The 20,708-nt window shown below is 38.2% G+C and overlaps 1 protein-coding gene across 1 annotated transcript in view; it reads left to right on the forward strand.

Annotated features, from left to right (window-relative positions):
• The window catches only part of scn4aa (sodium channel, voltage-gated, type IV, alpha, a), a 72,157-nt gene that overhangs the window by 46,799 nt on the left and 4,650 nt on the right, over positions 1 to 20,708 (forward strand). The window contains exons 16-23 of the mRNA XM_029119604.2: positions 2,351 to 2,836; positions 4,628 to 4,733; positions 15,519 to 15,673; positions 16,805 to 16,978; positions 17,222 to 17,344; positions 17,603 to 17,884; positions 18,571 to 18,624; positions 19,948 to 20,085. Of these exons, the coding sequence (XP_028975437.2) occupies positions 2,351 to 2,836; positions 4,628 to 4,733; positions 15,519 to 15,673; positions 16,805 to 16,978; positions 17,222 to 17,344; positions 17,603 to 17,884; positions 18,571 to 18,624; positions 19,948 to 20,085 (1,518 nt within the window). The remainder of the gene's footprint in view (positions 1 to 2,350; positions 2,837 to 4,627; positions 4,734 to 15,518; positions 15,674 to 16,804; positions 16,979 to 17,221; positions 17,345 to 17,602; positions 17,885 to 18,570; positions 18,625 to 19,947; positions 20,086 to 20,708) is intronic.

Consider the following 20,708-nt stretch of genomic DNA (forward strand, 5'->3'; position numbering starts at 1 on the left):
CTGGTATCTCCTCCATGCTCTTGAGACTGTACTGGGAGACACAGCAAACCTTCTTGCGATGGCACATATGTGCTGGACTACCTGTGCAACCTCAATGGGCTGCAGGTACCGCCTCATGCTACTTGTAGTGACAAGGACACTAGCAAAATGCAAAACTAGAGAAGAATCAGTCAGGAAGGAAGAAGAGAGAGCAATTGTCTGTAGCCACCCCCTGCAAAACCATTCCCTTTTTGATGGTTGTCTTGCTGTTGCCTCTCCAGTGCACCTGTTATCACTTTCATTTGCAACAAAACAGGTGACATTGATTCACAATCGGTTATGTTCCTATGGACAAAATGATGTCCCATGAAGTTTAATTAACTTGGTGTTATACTGTGATGATTATGTGTTCCCTTAATCTTTTGAGCAGTGTATAATAAAGTGTGTCAGGCAGTCATTCATGCAATGGTGTGTAAATTCATGATCCTACTAAACAACTACTTCAATTAGACAGGGACAAGGATGACATGATTGAGGGTGCATTTTGTATAAATGTGGGGCCACGTTTAATCACTGTGCAACCACTCCCCCCAAGAAGGACAATTTAGAAACTGACATATATGCGCATATAAAGTCTATCGATAGACGTTGATCTGTGATGATTGAAACGTGTTGACTTTGACGATCAGACCAGGTCGAATTCATATACGATCGGCTGTGTATATGGGGAATCTAAACTGAGGGGGCACGGCTTTCTACCTGAGGGGGCCATGCCCCCACTTGCCCCCCTCGTGGAACTGGGACTGCAATTAGGATATAATAATTTAGCAATCAATTATTTATTTATTATTCAATGGACACCTATTTGGAAGTTGAATACAAACATTTTAGCACTTTTTTAACAATTATTAAATGATCATTATGTTTTGATTTTAAATGTAGCAAGAAATGTAATCAGAAAGTAACAACAGAACTTGTCAAGGAGTATTAACCCAACTCCAACCACTGAATCTGTTGAGAGCCTCAGAATATAGTAATAGAAGACTCAAACACAATAATAGTGTAGTAAGAACATTTAAACTCTAATAGAGAATACACCAATAGAGAATAATACAGACCAGGTATTCCAAAACAGTTTAAAAGTTCTACTAAAAACAGTCTTATGTTCTTATGTGTGAGTGTGGGTGAGAGAGTAAGCGTGTGATTGAGTGTTAATGACAATAAGGCACACAGTGTGCATTTAACAAGTTACACCATAACGTGGTATTATAATGTAATGAAACACATTATTATAGTTTTTTGCACAACCAACAAAATCTTGACCTAGGCTGTAAGTACAAAGGTAAATTTAACTGTGAGGGATGCTTAATTTTAACCCTTCTGTTCCTCATTCTTTTTTGGAAGAGGAAAGAAAAAGGTGCAGTGGTCTCTTAATTTTTTCCAGAGCTGTATATTGAAACTAAATTTGGTCTTTTGGTTGTATTTTTATTTTCCAGGACACCACAATGATAAAATTGCTTAAGACGCTGTGGGTAGCATTGCAAAAGCTGTATAATACAATATAGAAATGTCATTGACTTACTCCATGGTTACATGGCCAATGCATAAATTGGAGGCAGTAGAAACGCTTCAAAAACCAATCCTGAAATGTGTATCACAAGATCCCGCCAATCTGTCAAAGCCACATCATATCCTCTTCTGTCTAACCTTTAAGGGGATAGTTCATCCGAGTTTCATATTTGGGTGAAATAACACTTACCTTTAGTTGTTCTTGAAGACCCGTGGAAGTCATTACTCACCTCTGTCCCAGCCTGGAATTAGAATTAATAGTGTTATCTAAGTTCAAGAATTCCAGAGCAACAAAAGCTGCACTACAAGCGGAAACAAACTCAAAAAACTCTTCAAATTAAATTTAGTAATCAGTCATACTAGCTTAATTTTTTTGGCAATGATGTCATCGGTAGCTAGGAATTTCTGGTTTTTGTTAATGGTTGATGCGTAATTGTGAACAAAAGAGACTGGTTCAGTTGAAAATTTGATTTATACAGTGACAATGACAACATTATTTTGAGGAATACAATGTTGACATTTTCTTTGAGGTAAACAAGACCTCTAGTCTTATTTGGAAGTTTTTTTTGGTAGGTTTACTACTTCCATTGCAGCTTTTGTAGCTTGGGACGCACAGTTTAAATTCATTAATTCAGATAATGTTAAAAATGCAAATTCCAGGCTTAAACAAGGCTGATTAATGGCTTTTTGTGAAGGATGACTCCATGGGCCTTCAAGAACAACTCAAGGTAAGTGTTATTTCACCCAAATATGAACCTAGGAAAAATCCCTTTAAGTTCACTGCCACCTTGTATCCCTGTAGGTGTTGAACCTGTTCCTTGCCTTGCTGCTCAGCTCGTTCAGTGGAGACAACCTGTCCAGTGATGATGATGGTGAGATGAACAATCTCCAGATTGCCATCGGCAGGATCAACTGGGGCATTGACTGGGTGAAAGCTTTTATCCGGCGCAAGGTCCTTCAGCTACTTGGCAAAAAATCCCCTGGAGATGAGGAAGGAGTTGAGGGGGTTGAAGGAACTCCTGAAAAAGAGGCTGTTGCACTAAACCATTTGGACACGGGCCAGGATTGCAAGACGCTCAACAAGATGAGCAATTGTGTTGAGGGACTTCAGGCTGACGGTGATGTGAGCCTCACAGTTCCCATAGCCCAGGTGGAGTCAGACTTTGAGAATGATGATGATGACAGTGGGTCATTAAGAACAGAAGAAGAAAAGGAACAAGCTGAACACATAAATGTACCGATCAATGGCAAAATAAAGAAGGTAAAGTTACTCTGCTTAAACTATGATGTAATTAATATTTTTGATATACGGTTGTGCATATAAGTTTACATACCCCGGCAAAATGTTTGACATTTTAGCATTGATTTTGAAAATATGACACAAAAACTGTCTTTTTTTAAGGATAATGATCATATGAAGCCATTTATAATCACAAAGTTATTTGGCTCCTTTTTAAATAATAATGATAACAGACATCACCCAGAAATGGCCCTGATCAAAGGTTTACATACCCTTGAATGTTTGGCTTTGTTGCAGACACACAAGGCAACACGCACAGGTGAAAATGGCACTTAAAGGAGAATTTCACATACCTGAGGCTTTTGAAATTGCAGTTATTGTCTGTGAATACTGTAAATTGTGAATGAGTTTGTTAGCTCTCACGTGGATGCACTGAGCGGGCTAGATACTGAGCTAAGGGGAGCCAAAAAGAACAGTCAAAAGACCTGCATAACAAGGTAATGGAACTTTATAAAGATGGAAAAGGACATAAAAAAAAATGTCTAAAGCCTTGCAAATGTAAAAAACAGTCAGTACTGTTCAATCACTTATGAAGAAGTAGAACATTCGGGGATCTATTGATAGCAAGCCAAGGTCAGGTAGACCAAGGAAGATTTCACCCAGTACTGCCAGAAGAATTGTTTGGGATACAAAGAAAACCCCACAGGTAACCTCAGGAGAACTACTGGCTGCTCTAGAAAAAGAGGGTGTGGTTGTTTCAAGGAGCACAATACGACAATTCTTGAACAAAAATGAGCTGCATGATCAAGTTGCCAGAAAGAAGCCTTTACTGCGCCAATGCCACAAAAAAGCCTTGTTACAATATGCCTGACAACACCTTGACACGCCTCACAGCTTCTGGGACATTGTAATTTGGAGTGACGAGACCAAAATGGAGCTTTATGGTCGCAACCATAAGCGCTATGTTTGGAGAGGTTTATAGTGAACAGAACATCATCCCCACTGGCTCACTGATGATTTGGGGTGTGTGAGCTCTAAAGGCATGGGGAATCATGTGAAAATGTATGGCAAAATGAATGCAGCATGTTATCAGAAAATACTGGCAGACAATTTGCATTGTTCTCCATGAAAACTGCACATGGGACGATCTTGGACTTTCCAGCATGACAATGACCCCAAGCACAAGGTCAAGTTGACCCTCCAGTGGTTACAGCGGAAAAAGGTGAAGGTTCTGGAGTGGCCATCACAGTCTCCTGACCTTAATATCATCAAGCCACTCTGGGGAGATCTCACACGTGCGGTTCATGCATTTTGCCAAGACGAATGGACAGCCATACCACCTGCAAGAATTCAGGGCCTCATAGACAACTATTACATTAGATTGCACGCTGTCATTGATGCTAAAGGGGGCAATACACAGTATCAATAACTAAGGGTATGCAGACTTTTGAACAGGGGTCAGTTCATCATGTTTTGTTTTATGATTATGCCATCCTGTTATGACATACAGTTGAATGTGGATCCTATGAGAAATTAAATACATGTTTTGCCTGCTCACTCGTGTTTTCTTTACAAATGGTACATATATTACCAATACTCCAAGGGTATGCAAACTTTTGAGCACAAATGTAACCTAAAGATGAAAACATTAATTAATCAAGTTAATTAATTAATTAATTTCATAGTGCTACCTGGATATTTAAAAGCCTAAGAAAAAAGAAAGAGAGTTAAATTACAGAAGTTTGATTTGTTCTCTCCTATGCTAATAATGTGATTTACATTTTGTAGTTTCAGACACTTAGTTTCTTTCCTCCATGTCCTTAGCTATTGGGTGACGAGTCCTCTGTGTGCAGCACTGTGGACTATGTACCCGAACCAGAGCCAGGACTAGAGGAAGAAGCAGATGAGCCAGAACCAGAGGAACCAGAAGAATGCTTTACTGATGGTATGCAGAAATACTTTCCCCTGCTTTAATACCTACAGTGCCATAGGGAAGTATTTAGACACCTTCGCTTTCTCCACAATTTGTTGTGTTGTGGAATACATTTCTAATTAATAAAAATAATTGCATTCTAGAAACAAACCCCATGAAGACAAAGCAAAAATATATTTTTTATAATGTTTCCCAGGTTATTGAACATAAAAATAGAAATGTCTCATATACTACCATTCAAAAGTTAGCGGTCACTTTTCCATGAAAACATAGATTAAATTACTTTGAATAGTAAATATAGCAAAATTAATAGGAAATATTTTCGTAGACAAGGTTAGAAATTGTGATTTTTAATTTAAAGATTGTCCCTCAAACTACTTTTGTCAAATAATCTTAAATTTGCATCAATTACAGCCTTGCGGACCTTTAGCATTCTAGAATCAATTTGCTTCCAGAAGCACCTCCCACAAGTTGGATTGGCTTGATGGGCACTTCTTACCTACCATACGGTCAAGCTACCCCCACAACAGCTCAATAGGGTTAAGATCTGGTGACTGTGCTGGTCACAATAGACAGAAAACCAGCTGACTGCTTTTTCCTTTTCTAGTTCATGCATAGTTTGGAGCTGTGCTTTGTGTGATTGTTCTGTTGTATGACAAAATTCGCCCCAATCATGGCATGGCATTGCAAAATGGAGTAATAGCCTTCCTTCTTCAGTATCCCTTTTACCCTGTACAAATCTCCCAATTTACCACCACCAAAGCACATACAAACCACCACATTGCCTCCACCATGCTTGACGGAGGGTGTCAAGCACTCCTTCAGCATCTTTTTATTTGGTCTGCATCTCACAAATGTTCTTCTTTGTTCTTTGACGAACCTCAAATTTTGATTTGTTTGTCCATTTTTCCCTTTTTTCCAATCATCCTCTGTGTCAATGTCAGTGTACTTTTGCCTTTCTTTTCTTTTTATTGGCCAGTCAAGGTATGGCTTTTTCTTTGCAACTCTGCCTAGAAAGCCAGTAACCCACCTTTTCACTATAGATGTTGAGACTAGTGAAGGAACTGGATTTTGACTCATTTTAGATTAATTCCAGTCAATTAATTAATATAACAAATTAATTTAATATATAAAGAGAGTACTACAATTACAGTACAAGTATCCAAGATAAAAACTTCACCGGAGATTCAAGATGTTTGCAAGAGCAAAGATGCAGGTAGAAGGGTGGAAAATGCAAGAGAGAGCTTCCCTGAACCCCTCTCTGGTTTATATCCCAACATTAAAAGCATGGGGTTTGGTTTACTGACCAAAGGATAGCAAACTAGTCCTGGAGATTAGACCCCTTATCAATTAGGGACACATTCCGATCAGTTCAGATAAGAGTGGCGTTATCTCAAGAAGCAAGCAAGCTAGGCAATAACAAGCAAACCTTTTTGTCCCTGCATTCACTGCTAACAGAAACATCTCTAAACCATTAACATTCCAACGATTACCTACTTTGACAGAAATGTATTATATAAGTATACATACTAAATACTAAATAATGAAGAATCATTGAATATTTAAATAAACATAGAATTGAAATTTTTCGGTTCCTTCACTAGTGTTTTGCAGGTACTATTAAATTAAGCTGCCAGTTGAGGACCTGTGAAGTCTCTTTCTTAAACTAGACACTCTAATCTGTCCTCTTGCTCAGTTGTGCACTGGGGCCTCCTACTCCTTCTATTCTGGTTAGAGACAGTTTGCGCTGTTTGCTGAAGGGAGTACTACACAGCGTTGTATGAGATCTTCAGTTTTTTGGCAATTTCTCGCATGGAATTGCTTTCATTTCTCTGAACAAAAATAGACTGACAAGTTTCAATGTTTTTTGAGACTGTAATCAAACCCACAATTGCTGATGTTCCAGATACTTAATTAGTCTAAAGGAGACCAGTTTTTTTTACTTCTTTAGTCAGCACAACAGTATTCAGCTGTGCTAACATAATCGCAAATGGGTTTTCTAATGATCAATATGCCTTTTAAAATGATATACTTGGATTAGCGAACACAACGTGCCATTGGAACACAGGAGTGATGGTTGCTGATAATTTGCCACTGAGTGCCTTGGTTGATATTCCATAAAGAAATCTGGTGTTTCTAGTTACAATAATTATTTGCAACATTAACAATGTCTACACTTTATTTCTGATAAATGTGTACATTTGAATGGACAAAAATAAATGTTTCTTTCGAAAACTAGAGACACAAAACATTTGCATGGTATTGTACATAACTGTTCAGAAACCTTATTCAGAACTTAGAAGTACCTTAGGCAGAAGGCACAGCTTTAAAGGGATAGTTCGTCCAAAATTCATATATTTCTCGAAGTCCACATACCAAGAGATATTCCTGAAGGCACACAGTCATTTTATCTAACAACCCATTATTCAGCTCTGTCCCAGTCTGTTATTTGCATCGTCCAAATTCATGAATGGAAACAGTTCGTACCACTATTGCAAAGCTGTATCGTAAGCAGAAAACTACCATCAAAACACTTCGCAGTAGCATTGATTTTTTTTTAAACTGTACATTGGCGAAACAGCCAGCAGAATTGGTTGAATTGAAACTGGCACTAACAAACTATTTCCTATAGCCACCATATGTCGTCTTGGTGATGTGTTTGAGAAATGGAACTGTGAACAGACCTTACAGATATGGCAACGAGTGAAAACTCAAGTCTCCTCTCCCACGTCCTTTGTACCTTTCTTATGACCTGGGCATTTTCCACAATTACAAATATTATTCTGATGTCCTCTGTGTATGTTCTTTGACAGTGATGTAATTGAGGTTGATTCCAGGTGTTGGCCAGATTAGACTTCCCAAAAAACATCTAAAAAAGCCAGCCCAGTTCAGGAACAGCATTCTTTGGACAGAGGAAACAAAGATCAACCTGTACCAGAATGATGGGAAGAAAAAAGCATGGACAAGGCTTGGAACGCATCATTATCCAAGGCATTCCACATCATCTGTAAAACATGGAGGCAGTGCAATGTCATGGCCATGCATGGCTTCCAATGACACTGGGTCACTAGTTTTTATTGATGATGTGACAGAAGACAGAAGCAGCTGGATGAATTCTTAAGTGTATAGGGATATATTGTCTGCTCAGATTCAGCCAAATTAAGCAAAGTTGATTGTATGGCGCTTCACTTTACAGACGATGACCCAAAATGTGTTGCAAAAGCAATCCAGGAGATTTTTAAGGCAAACACATGGAATATTCTGTGGCCAAGTCAATCACCTGATCTCAACCCAATCGAGCATGCATTTCACTTGCAGAAAGACCCACGAAGAAACAACAACTGAAGACAGCTGCAGTAAAGCCTTGTTCAACTCCTTGAATCTCCCTGAATCTCTACACTTCAACTGCATCTCGGTTGTTTCATTTCAAATCCATTGTGATGGCGTACTGAGCCAAATGTATGCATTTCTGTCAGTGTGTTTTTTGGTGCATTTGATAAATATTCTTTGAACTTCTGGATTTCTGTTTTTTGGATCAACTTATGCCTTTCCACATCTTGACCACATTTTCTACTCCTGGGGTTTTTGGTTTGAAATTAAAGGATACACGCTCTGCAATTGTGACAATACCTCTGCCTTTCCGGAGTCTTATTGTTGGAGAAACAATGGAGCAACTTCACCAACGAGACATACAAAGTTTGCGAGAAACTTTTTACAGAGGATTGTGACTGATGTTCACTCAAAGGATTAAAGGCAAATTCCAATTCCATCCTCCAGATATTCTGGGAAAGGGGTGGGGATTAACGTGTTTACCATCGCCCCCCTATCGCTGCTGTCCAAGCTTCTATTTGGTCAATTCATCATCTGTGTAATTTAATTAGAACAAGTAAGGCTCTATTCATCATCTGTGTAATTTATGTCAGTAATTCCATTCAAAAAGTGAAACTTGTAAATTATATTCATTCATTACACACAGACTGATATACACTCACCTAAATGATTATAAGGAACACCATACTAATACTGTGTTTGACACCCTTTCGCCTTGAGAACTGCCTTAATTCTACATGGCATTGATTCAACAAGGTGCTGAAAGCATTCTTTAGAAATGTTGGCCCATATTGATAGGATAGCATCTTGCAGTTGATGGAGATTTGTGGGATGCACATCCAGGGCATGAAGCTCCCGTTCCACCACATCCCAAAGATGCTCTATTGGGTTGAGCTCTGGTGACTGTGGGGGCCATTTCAGTACAGTGAACTCATTGTCATGTTCAAGAAACCAATTTGAAATGATTCCAGCTTTGTGACATGGTGCATTATCCTGCTGGAAGTAGCCTTCAGAGGATGGGTACACGGTGGTCATAAAGGGATGGACATGGTCAGAAACAATGCTCCGGTAGGCTGTGGCATTTAAACGATGCCCAATTGGCACTAAGGGGCCTAAAGTGTGCCAAGAAAACATCCCCCACACCATTACACCACCACCACCAGCCTGCACAGTGGTAACAAGGCATGATGGATCCATGTTCTCATTCTGTTTACGCCAAATTCTGACTCTACCATCTGAATGTCTCAACAGAAATCGAGACTCATCAGACCAGGCAACATTCTTCCAGTCTTCAACTGTCCAATTTTGGTGTGTTTGTGCAAATTATAGACTCTTTTTCCTATTTGTAGTGGAGATGAGTGGTACCCGGTGGGGTCTTCTGCTGTTGTAGCCCATCCACCTCAAGGTTGTGCGTTTTGTGGCTTCACAAATGCTTTGCTGCATACCTCGGTTGTAACGAGTGGTTCTTTCAGTCAAAGTTGCTCTTCTATCAGCTTGAATCAGTCGGCACATTCTCCTCTGACCTTTAGCATCAACAAGGCATTTTCGCCCACAGGACTGCCGCATACTGGATGTTTTTCCCTTTTCACACCATTCTTTGTAAACCCTAGAAATAGTTGTGCGTGAAAATCCCAGTAACTGAGCAGATACTCAGAAATACTCAGACCGGCCCGTCTGGCACCAACAACCATGCCACGCTCAAAATTGCTTAAATCAACTTTCTTTCCCATTCTGACATTTAGTTTGGAGTTCAGGAGATTGTCTTGACCAGGACCACACCCCTAAATGCATTGAAGCAACTGCCATGTGATTGGTTGATTAGATAATTGCATTAATGAGAAATTGAACAGGTGTTCCTAATAATCCTTTAGGTGAGTGTATTTCTAATGTTTATTTCTTTTTGTGATGATTATAATTCAGTATCTCTGAAAATGTGAATATTACTTAAGACCAAAAAAAGGACTTTTAGAAATGTTGGCCAACTGAAAAGTATGAACATGAAAAGTATGAGCATGTACAGCACTCAATACTTAGTTGGGGCTCCTTTTGCCTGAATTACTGCAGCAATGCGGCGTGGCATGGAGTCGATCAGTCTGTGGCACTGCTCAGGTGTTATGAGAGGCCAGGTTGCTCTGATAGTGGCCTTCAGCTCTTCTGCATTGTTGTGTCCGGTGTATCACATCTTCCTCTTCACAATACCCCATAGATTTTCTATAGGGTTAAGGTCAGGTGAGTTTGCTGGCCAATTAAGAACATGGATACCATGGTCCTTAAACCTGGTACTTGTAGCTTTGGTACTGTGTGCAGGTGCCAAGTCCTGTTGGAAAATGAAATCTGCTTCTCCATAAAGTTGGTCAGCAGCAGGAAGCATGAAGTGCTCTAAAACTTCCTGGTAGACGGCTGCGTTGACCTTGGACCTCAGAAAACACAGTGGACCAACACCAGCAGATGACATGGCACCCCAAACCATCACTGACTGTGGAAACTTTACACTGGACTGGTGGATTCTGTGCCTCTCCTCTCTTCCTCCAGACTCTGGGACCTTGATTTCCAAAGGAAAAGCTATATATACTTTCATCAGAGAACATAACTCAGCAGCAGTCCAGTCCTTTTTGTCATTAGCCCAGGCGAGACGCTTCCGACGCTGTGTCTTGTTCAAGAGTGGCTTGACACAAGGAATGCGACAGCTGAAACCCATGTCTTGCATACGTCTGTGCGTGGTGGTTCTTGAAGTACTGACTCCAGCTGCAGTCCACTCTTTGTGAATCTCCCCCACATTTTTTAATGGGTTTTGTTTCACAATCCTCTCCAGGGTGCGGTTATCCCTATATCAGGTGTCTTTAATATTGAACCTTTTCACAATATTCTGATTGTCTGAGATACTGAATTTGGGGTTTTCATTAGTTGTCAGTTATAATAATCAAAATATATAAAAAAAACACTTGAATGAATGTATACATTATACAAGTTTCACTTTTTGAATGGAATTACTGAAATAAATCAACTTTTTGATGATATTCTAATTATATGACCAGCACCTGTATATACAGCTCTGGAAAGAATTAAGGGACTTTTTCTTTCCGTTCCAAAAAAGTCAAAAATGAATGTTTTGAGTGAGGAAAAGAAGTGTTAAATTTGCAGTGGTCTTTAATTTTACCCTTCTGTTCCTCACTCAAAACCTTCCTTTTCAACTTTTTTGGAAAGGAAAGAAAAAGGTGCAGTGGTCCCTTAATTTTTTTCCAGAGCTCTGTATATATATATGTGTGTGTGTATGTGTATATGTATGTATGTATGCATGTGTGTGTATTTTCTTTTCTCTCTCAAGCAAATAAAGTTTGACTGTCTGGGGTCAATATCAAATTGGGGATTGATACAATTGTGACCAAAACAGACCAGTAAACCTGGTACTGGACTAGGTTTAATAGACTCTAGACTCAGCCCACATTAATTTTTAATTATTACAACTTGTACTCTTAAAATGTTCACCCGAAGAGGACTGGTAAACCCCTCAGAGCCTGGTTCCTCTCTAGGTTTCTTCAAAAAGTTCAGCTTTCTTAGGGAGTTTTTCCTAGCCACAGAAATTCATCACTGTTTTTGTTTGCTCCTTGGGGTTTCAGGCTGGGTGTTTTGTAAAAGCTCTTTGTTACAACTGCTGATATAAAAAAGGGCTTCATAAATACATTTGATTGATACTTGTTTTTTGAAATGAGAATTATATTGCAAAAATTTAAACTTTATTTCAAGGAATACTACATCACCACATGCTTTGAGGTAAACAACACCACTTGTCTTACTTTGGAGTGTTTTCAAGTGGTTTTCCACTTGCAATGCAGCTTCGCGATAGCGGTACATATCATTTCCATTCATTAATTTGTACAATGCTAATAACGATAATTACCTAATGAGACAGAGCTGAATAATGGATTGTTTTAAAAAATGACCTAAAGGAACACTCTGGATAAGAGGTCTGTCACGAAAATATGTTAATATTTAAGCTTTGGGTGGGCCACTCAAGGACATCCACAAAAGCTCTTAAGCTCTGTCTTTGCTTTGTGATTTGCGTAATTTTTGTGCTGACAGATGAACCTCTGCCGAAGTCTGATGGGCATAATCTGCTCCTGCCACCATAGGGATGGTATTAGCCAGGTAATGAGCGGCACCTTGTTTTTGCTGATGTAGCACTTGGCATTCTGGCCTAATTGATTTTGGTCTCATCAGACCAGAGATTCCTTTTCCTCATGATCTCAGAGTCCTTCATGCTGCATGTTATATGTCTATAAAGGCCTGATTGATGAAGTGCTACAGAAATGGTCATCCTTCTGGCATCTTAGTGTTTCTAAACATCTGCATTTCACAGTGATGGCCCCCATTCTGCTTCTGGATATCTCAGATGTCTACAGAGAATCTCCTGAACTTTATGTCTTAGTTGCAATGACAAGCACTGTGAAGTGTGGGACCTTAAATTGACAGTTTTGTACTTTTCTAAATCCATCAATGTCCAATCAATTGAATTTGCCACAGTTGGACTCCATCATGTTCTAGTGACATGTCAAGATGATCAAAGGATATAGGATGCAACTGAACTCAACTTAGTGTCGCAGCAAAAGGTCTAAATACTTGAATGGGTTTTTGCTTTGTCATTATAGGGTGGATAGAAATATATATTTAACCAATTAGAAATTAAGATATTAAACAACATAATGTGAAGGAAATTAAGGGATTTGAACACTTTGGGATACTGGAAATTCATTATTGATGAATATCTGACAAAGCACAACTGTAATATGATGCGCCTGAGATAAAAGACTACTAAAAGAGTCTACTTTAGTTGATAATACATCATAAGCCTTGACCCTTATAACACATATATTCATCCCATATCACACAAATTTGCTCTACAGTTCATAATATCAATATACGATCAAAACATACATACAAAAGTACATGATTGATAAGGTTAAGGTTAGGCTTAGAGTAATGGTTAAGGTTAGGGATATGATATTGTTTTAAGCTTTGGGTAAGTGTTATTAGAAAGTTAATTGAAATGCTATTTATAGTCTACAGGTAGCTTGTAAATCAGCTACAGATTTACTATCCAAATAGGGTGTTTCTCTTAAGTTAAATGTCTGTTATTAGCCTGGTGTTTATACACATTTCAGCAAAAAAAAAGCTGTCACTAAATTCTTTTTTTAGGATTGAACTTCAGTGAGTACTGTAAAGACATAGAAGAAAAAGGGAAAGCTTCATTATTGCCATAGGTAAAACAACAGTCTAGGTTAATGTGGCCGACTTAACTATTAACAAGATCTGATGTACTTTATTGATCAACACATGTCAGCGGTAACCTCCAGAGGTCTCCTGGAAAAATATTAAAAAGTCTAAAGCATGCTAAAGCATGAAATAACAAATGCTAATGTGATTAAGTACTAGTGAATAAACAATAAAATAGTCAATATTTTGTAGATAGACAGCCAACAATGTAAAACAACCTTCAGATAGGTAGCCTATTGCCTCAAGTGGATTGTTGCGTTATTGCTTCAAAAGATTATTCAGTATTGTTTATACAGTCACCATTTATACAAATACATTTTAATACCAATGTTTGCCACAAGCACATTTTATACACTGTTACGTTTTAGACATTGTGGTAGACGACTAATCTGAGAGGTGCCTTTACTAACATCCATTCAGGGACATAGCAGCTGGTGACCAAAGAAGGGCATAATGGCGGAATTGGAAGTGGTGGTAGTAACTGACAAATCGAAAGGGAATGGAATGAAAATAAAAGTGGTTGTCAAAACAGGAATAGCTTGTAGAAGTGCCATTTGTAAATAATTATGTTTATTTGGGAAATGCGACTAAAGCGTCTAGGATGGTAGGAGCTGAGTTTACGCTATACTTTTTTTTTGGACAGCCAATTATGGCCGTTAAAATTCCAAAATTCCCGGCCATATAGAACAGTTACCAAACATATATTTTAAATAGCCATAGCGTAATAACCTATATTTGAACAGAAATAAAACAAAAACACTATGATCCAATAACTGTTTTTTAGCCGAATGGGGTCTTCACAATCTTTGCGAACTGAGCGTATAGCCTAGGCTACAACTAGGGCTATCGCAGTTATTACATAACTACCTGATCACAATTATTTGAGCCAGATCGCAATTCTTTTTATAGACAATGATCATCTTGCACAATATTTTGAATCCAATCTGAGTAAGGGATTTTAAGCCAGTGTTAGAAATGTCTCAACAAATATCACACAAATTATGTCTATGTTTGCATAGGATGTCTAGCCGTGCAGGCAGAAGCGCGTTTGACATGTTCTGTGGAAAGTTATAGGCTCAGATAATTAACTGAAACTCGTTTGTTTCTTAATTTCAGTATGTTTAAACCTAGTTTAGAATTGTTTTGCAATTCCTTGTAATGTATTTAGTAACATTATTATTTAATAGACAAACACATTTCAGCCACTTATTTGTTGTGACAACTCTGATCGACCCAAAAAAAACTTGTGCGTGTGTAAAATATTGTGTAATATTGTACGTAAAATTTTGTCATTTCCAACCATATTTCCTAATTAGATAATGCCCATTCAAATGTAGGCTATGTATATAGATATATGTTGTCCCATTGCATAAATGTTGAAACACGTCTTCCTTAGTCACATGACCAAACACTCAGTAATATCTCACTGTGGAGTCTCACTGTTTTCTTGGCAACATATCATATAGGTCACACAATATTAAGCTACTTATTATGCTTTTCATATTTATTATGCTTTTCATATATAACCTCACATGATACAGACTATTGTCGTCATTCTGACACTAATGTTGTTATGCCGGCAAATATCGTGATACTGACACCCCTGGGTAATGACCAGGAGTGGCTTGTATGTCAGTAAAGCAAAATACCGACGTGTTATTTCTAGAAGTGATGAGATATGATTTTAGGTGCAAAGTACCAGTTACGGGTGTAATATCTGGAGTCCCAGTGGCTTTTAGTTGTTGTTGGGAGGAGAGTCAAGATTTAAAGTTGGTGCACATTACGTGTAGTTAATGGAAGAAAGGAGGAATGCATTGCAAGTGTGAAGAAGACTGTTTGGCTTTTGCAAATACAGAACCTTAATGTTTCTCTTAGAGCCTCTTTGGATTAGTTTGCCAAACGTTCTACTGTTTATTCCCTAGTTCTACTGTTCTAATGCAAATCAAACACTTGACTAATAATATATTTTGGACATGAATTAAAGAAGTATTATTACACGATTTCGTGTTGTGGTTAGTTATGCTTGCTGAAAATAAATACATTTAATTTGTTGCCTTGAAACTGTTTGCGTACCTTTCTTACATAATAAAGATTGCATATAGTTCATGGCAGTCAAATTGGCGGCATTAAGGTTGTGAATTGGGTGCAAGGGAAACATGCCTAGACACGCTGGCATTTCTCTCTCTCTCTCTTCAGAATGCATCGCGAGATGGCCGTGCCTGACGTTTGACGTCTCTCAAGGCAGAGGCAAGAAGTGGTGGAATCTCCGCAGGGCCTGTTTTACCATCGTAGAAAATGACTACTTTGAGACCTTCATTGTCTTCATGATTCTCCTGAGCAGTGGCGCTCTGGTGAGTCAGTGCCTTGTGGACAAAGTTTGGGGTAATTTAGAAATGTCCTTGTTTTCCATTAAAACATAAATGAGTTTGAATAGGAAATAAAGTAATTGCCAAGGTTCAAAATATTGATTTTTATTGAAATAATGATTGTGTCCTTAAAACTTTGCTTTTGTCAAATAATCCTCCATTTGCAGCAATTACTGCCTTACAGACCTTTGACATTTTAGTTGTCAATTTGTTGAGGTAATCTGATTTGTTAAGGTAATCACCCCATGCTTCCTGAAGCATCTCCCAAAAGTTGGATTGGATTGATGGGCACTTCTTACATACCATACGGTCAAGCTGCTCCAACAACAGCTCAAAAGGGTTGAGATCCAGTGACTGTGCTGGCCACTCCATTATAGACAGAATATCAGCTGACTGTTTCTTCTCTAAATAGTTCTTGCATAGTTGGGAGCTGTGCTTTTGGTCATTGTGCTTTTATAGGAGGACATTTGGTCCAATCAAACGCCGTCTATATGTAGTCCAGTATGCAGCATGGTACAAGATCTTCAGTTTCTTGGAAATGTTTGCATGGAATAGCCTTCATTTCTCAGAACAAGAAAAGACTGATGAGTTTCAGGGCATTTTGAGCCTGCAAAATCAAATCCACAATTGTTGGTGCTCTAGATACTCAACTAGTCTAAAGATGCCAGTTTTATTGCTTCTTTAATCAGCACAGCAGTTTTCAGCTGTGAAACCAAAATTGCAAACATTTTCTAATGATCAGTTTTAAAATGATTAACTTGGATTGGCAAAAACACTGTGCCTTTGGAACACAGGACTGATGGTTTCTAATAATTAGCCTCTGTATGGCTATGTAGAAATCCCCTCTAAAAATCATCCGTTTCCAGCTACAATACATTACAATACAATAACATTAACAATGACTACAGTGTATTTCTGATCAATTAAATTTTGTTTTAATGGATACAAAAATTGCTTTTCTTTTGAAATAAGGACATTTCTAAGTGATCCCAAACTTTTGAAGAGTAGTATATACGTTTATACTGAATAATGTATTTCTGTTTCCATCATTATCTATAGGAAAGCCATTAGTTATTATTTATTATGAGATCCATTTACTTTGTCTTAATTCTACAGGCTTTTGAGGATATTTACATTGAGAGGAGAAGAACGATTAAAATTATCCTGGAGTATGCAGATAAAATCTTCACCTATGTGTTTATCATTGAGATGCTCTTAAAATGGGTAGCGTATGGCTTCAAGACGTACTTCACCAATGCTTGGTGTTGGTTGGACTTCCTCATTGTGGATGTAAGTTTCCATTTAGGTGTTTTGTGAAGAGCTATATAGATGGAAATTAAAACATTTCACTAACAGCACATAGCTCAATGATAAATAAATAATGTACAACATTGAAATGATGGTGACCATACACTTTACTAGATATGCATACTACATGTTTCTTACCTGTCAGCAAATATAAGGTCAAGAAATTTCTTCATATATTTAATGAGTTGTTTGGTTGGCAACAACTAAATTATAATCCTGCCTCAGGTTTCCTTAGTCACTCTAGGAGCTAATTGGATGGGCTACTCTGACCTTGGACCAATCAAATCTCTTAGGACACTCAGAGCTCTAAGGCCACTTCGAGCCCTGTCACGATTTGAAGGGATGAGGGTGAGTAACTGTTTTAAATATGTCTAAACATTTACAATGAAATATCCATACATACACAGATAGACCCTATTCTGAATGAGGAGACATTAGTGGCCATGAATGTCCATTATGATGGGAGTGACATTAGTAGTTATTACTGTATTGTGATGGAGGTGACATTATTGGTCATAACTGACTATTGGGACCTTACTGGTCTTGACTGACGATGGTGATGGAAGTCATGACTGCTGTGTGTCCTGTCTATGGGGTGGGGGCTAGGTGGTGGTGAACGCACTCATCGGCGCCATCCCCTCCATCTTCAATGTGTTGTTGGTGTGCCTTATCTTCTGGCTCATCTTCAGCATAATGGGAGTCAACCTGTTTGCCGGAAAGTTCTACCGCTGCATTAACACCACCACAGATGTCATTTTCCCCATGACAGAGGTTAACAACAAGAGCGACTGCTTAGCTCTCCAACTTGCTACCCAGGAAGCACGCTGGGTCAACGCCAAGATCAACTTTGACAACGTGGGCCTAGGATACCTTTCTCTTCTGCAAGTGGTGAGGGAGATTTTTCAGACTGTGGCCCAATGCTTCTCCTGGAGAGCTACCCTAGCACATGGAATACCAACCCAATTGGCATGCCCCAAAATATTTGGGGAGCCCTGGGCCTGAATTGAGGGGGTATTTATAAATATATATTTATTTGCTTATGGTTAACCAAATTTTCTAAAGCTTTAGAAACTATTCTAAAACCAAAAGATACTTTCAGATGTTTTAAAAACATAAAAAAGCTATTTTGATGGCACAATGATTACTTACACTATTAGTTGCTTGTTTTTCTTGTTGCTTTTTCAACTTAAACAGAAATTTTGTGAACTCAGCGTCAGCAACCAGAAAATGACAGAGCGATTTTGCCTGCCCATGTTTGTTATTGGATGGTGCAGATTTTCCATTTGACCATTTTTGGATGTGCCCAAATGTATATTATGTAAAATAAAGGGCTGAGAACCCCTGCACCTAGTACACCCAATTCAACTAATTAGCTTATCAGGATCTCGGTTAACTGAATCAGGGGTGTAAGAACAAGTGTGGGGCAAAAGATTGCATACCCAGTAGCTCTGAAGGAGGAGACTTGGCCACCATTCAACGTCTTATATATGCATTAATCTAATTTAGCTGATGCTCTCATTAAAATGATTTCATAAGTTTGTTCTAGTATCTGAAAGAAGTGCCTTTCTCCACAGGCAACATTTAAAGGATGGATGGACATCATGTATGCTGCAGTGGACTCTCGAGAGGTAGGTAAAAGTGTTAATACTCCTGACCAACACTCCCATTTTACTGAATTACAAATGGTAAATTGAAATGTCAGTGAATATTGAATATTGCCATTGAGCCTAGTTAAATCAATAATCAGGAAGTGAAGACTGCATCACAACACACAGGCACTGAAAAGACAAGGTTCCTCAAAAATTTGCTCTCAAACAAGAAGACCTGAGAGAAAACCCACTGAGAGGCCTAAATTATTTTTTAAGGAGCTACGGAGTTCAGTGTCTGGGAGTGAATCAGTCAACCATATCAACAGATTCATGTATCTTTGCCCATTATAAGAGGATGGCAAGAAACAAAGCTTTTGCTGAAAAAGAACCATGTGAAAGCAAATCTGGAGTTTGGCAGAAATTATGAGCATTAGATGTGCTGTGCACACTTTCCAAGCCTCAGCACAGAATGAAGTGTAGTGGTGGCAGCATCATGCTGTGGGGATTTGTCTCATTGTCAGGGACTGGGCATCTTGTTAAAATGTAATAAGGAATGGATGGAGCAAAATACAGGGAAATACTGTTTTAATCCGCTAATTAAACTGAAGCTTGGTCGGATATTCACCATTTATAAGGACAATCATCCCATATACAAGGCTGAAGCAACATTGGAGTGGCTCAAGAACAAAAAGGGGAATATCCTACAGTTGCCCAGTCGAAGTCCAGATCTCAATTCCATTGTGTGACACAATTAAAATATCGGGATCCAGAATTGTCTTCCAACCAACCTGACAAATCTATAGCAAATGGACCAAAATCACTCTGACATTGTTTGCAAAGCTGATACATGCTTACCCCATTAATTAAAGTTGTTACTGCAGGTGGCTGTACCAAATATTAATGTGTCAGGGTTGAATATTTATGAAAGTAACATGTCTTTTTCAGAAAGATGTTTCCCAACATAAAACCGACAACATCTTACAATTATTGAGTTGCAGTAATTTAAAAATAAAATATCAAACAGAACAATATTTGAATACACCATTTCTAAATCCAAAATAAGAGAACTGGTCAGGGGTTTCAATATTTTTGCAAGACACTGTAGATATGCTTCAGAAATGTGTATATGCTTATGAATTGTAATGTCTAGACTTATCTAGGTATACACATTTAGTTAAATTGTATTAGTTATTGTATAATTAATTAAAAAATGTTTCCTGACACATTGGTTCTAGATGAATTAATAATGAGTATTACTGACTGATATCTGATAACCTACTGTACCAGTCAAAGGTTTGGACACCCATGACAAGTGAAAGTGTGTCCAAACTTTTGATTGGTAATGTTTATATGGTTCCCTAGGTGGAGGAGCAGCCCTCATACGAGATAAACCTGTACATGTACATCTACTTCGTCATCTTCATCATCTTTGGCTCTTTCTTTACACTCAATCTCTTTATTGGTGTCATTATTGACAATTTCAACCAGCAAAAGAAAAAGATAAGTATTTCTTTAAAAAAGAATAGGAATAAATAATAAATAATAATATTTTTTAAAAATGGATAATGGATACCATTAATAGGGGGTTTCATTTAAGGGAAATCTGCAGTTCTAACAACATCAATGTTGCTGGAGCTTACTAATATACCAGAATTATTTTTGTTTATTTTAATTAGTTGTAGTTGGGGGGGAAAGAGAGTAATACATTTTTGGGGAAGCAGCACAATTTATTCTTCACGTTCTATACCACGGTTAAGTGCATGTTACATACGTGTATATTACTACAGTGATGCATCATTTCCATGGACATTTGGGAATGTCCAATCTACAAACCCGATTCCAAAAAAGTTGGGACACTGTACAAATTGTGAGTAAAAAAGGAATGGAATAATTTATAAATGTCATCAACTTATATTTAATTCACAATAGAATATAGATAACATATCGAATGTTGAAAGTGAGACATTTTGTAATGTCATGCCAAATATTGGCTCATTTTGGATTTCAGGAGAGCTACACATTCCAAAACAGTTGGGACAGGTAGCAATAAGAGGCCGGAAAAGTTAAATGTACAGATAAGGAACAGCTGGAGGACCAATTTGCAACTTATTATGTCAATTGGC

Source organism: Esox lucius, chromosome 5 (genome assembly GCF_011004845.1).
Source record: "Esox lucius isolate fEsoLuc1 chromosome 5, fEsoLuc1.pri, whole genome shotgun sequence".
NCBI lineage: Eukaryota > Metazoa > Chordata > Actinopteri > Esociformes > Esocidae > Esox > Esox lucius.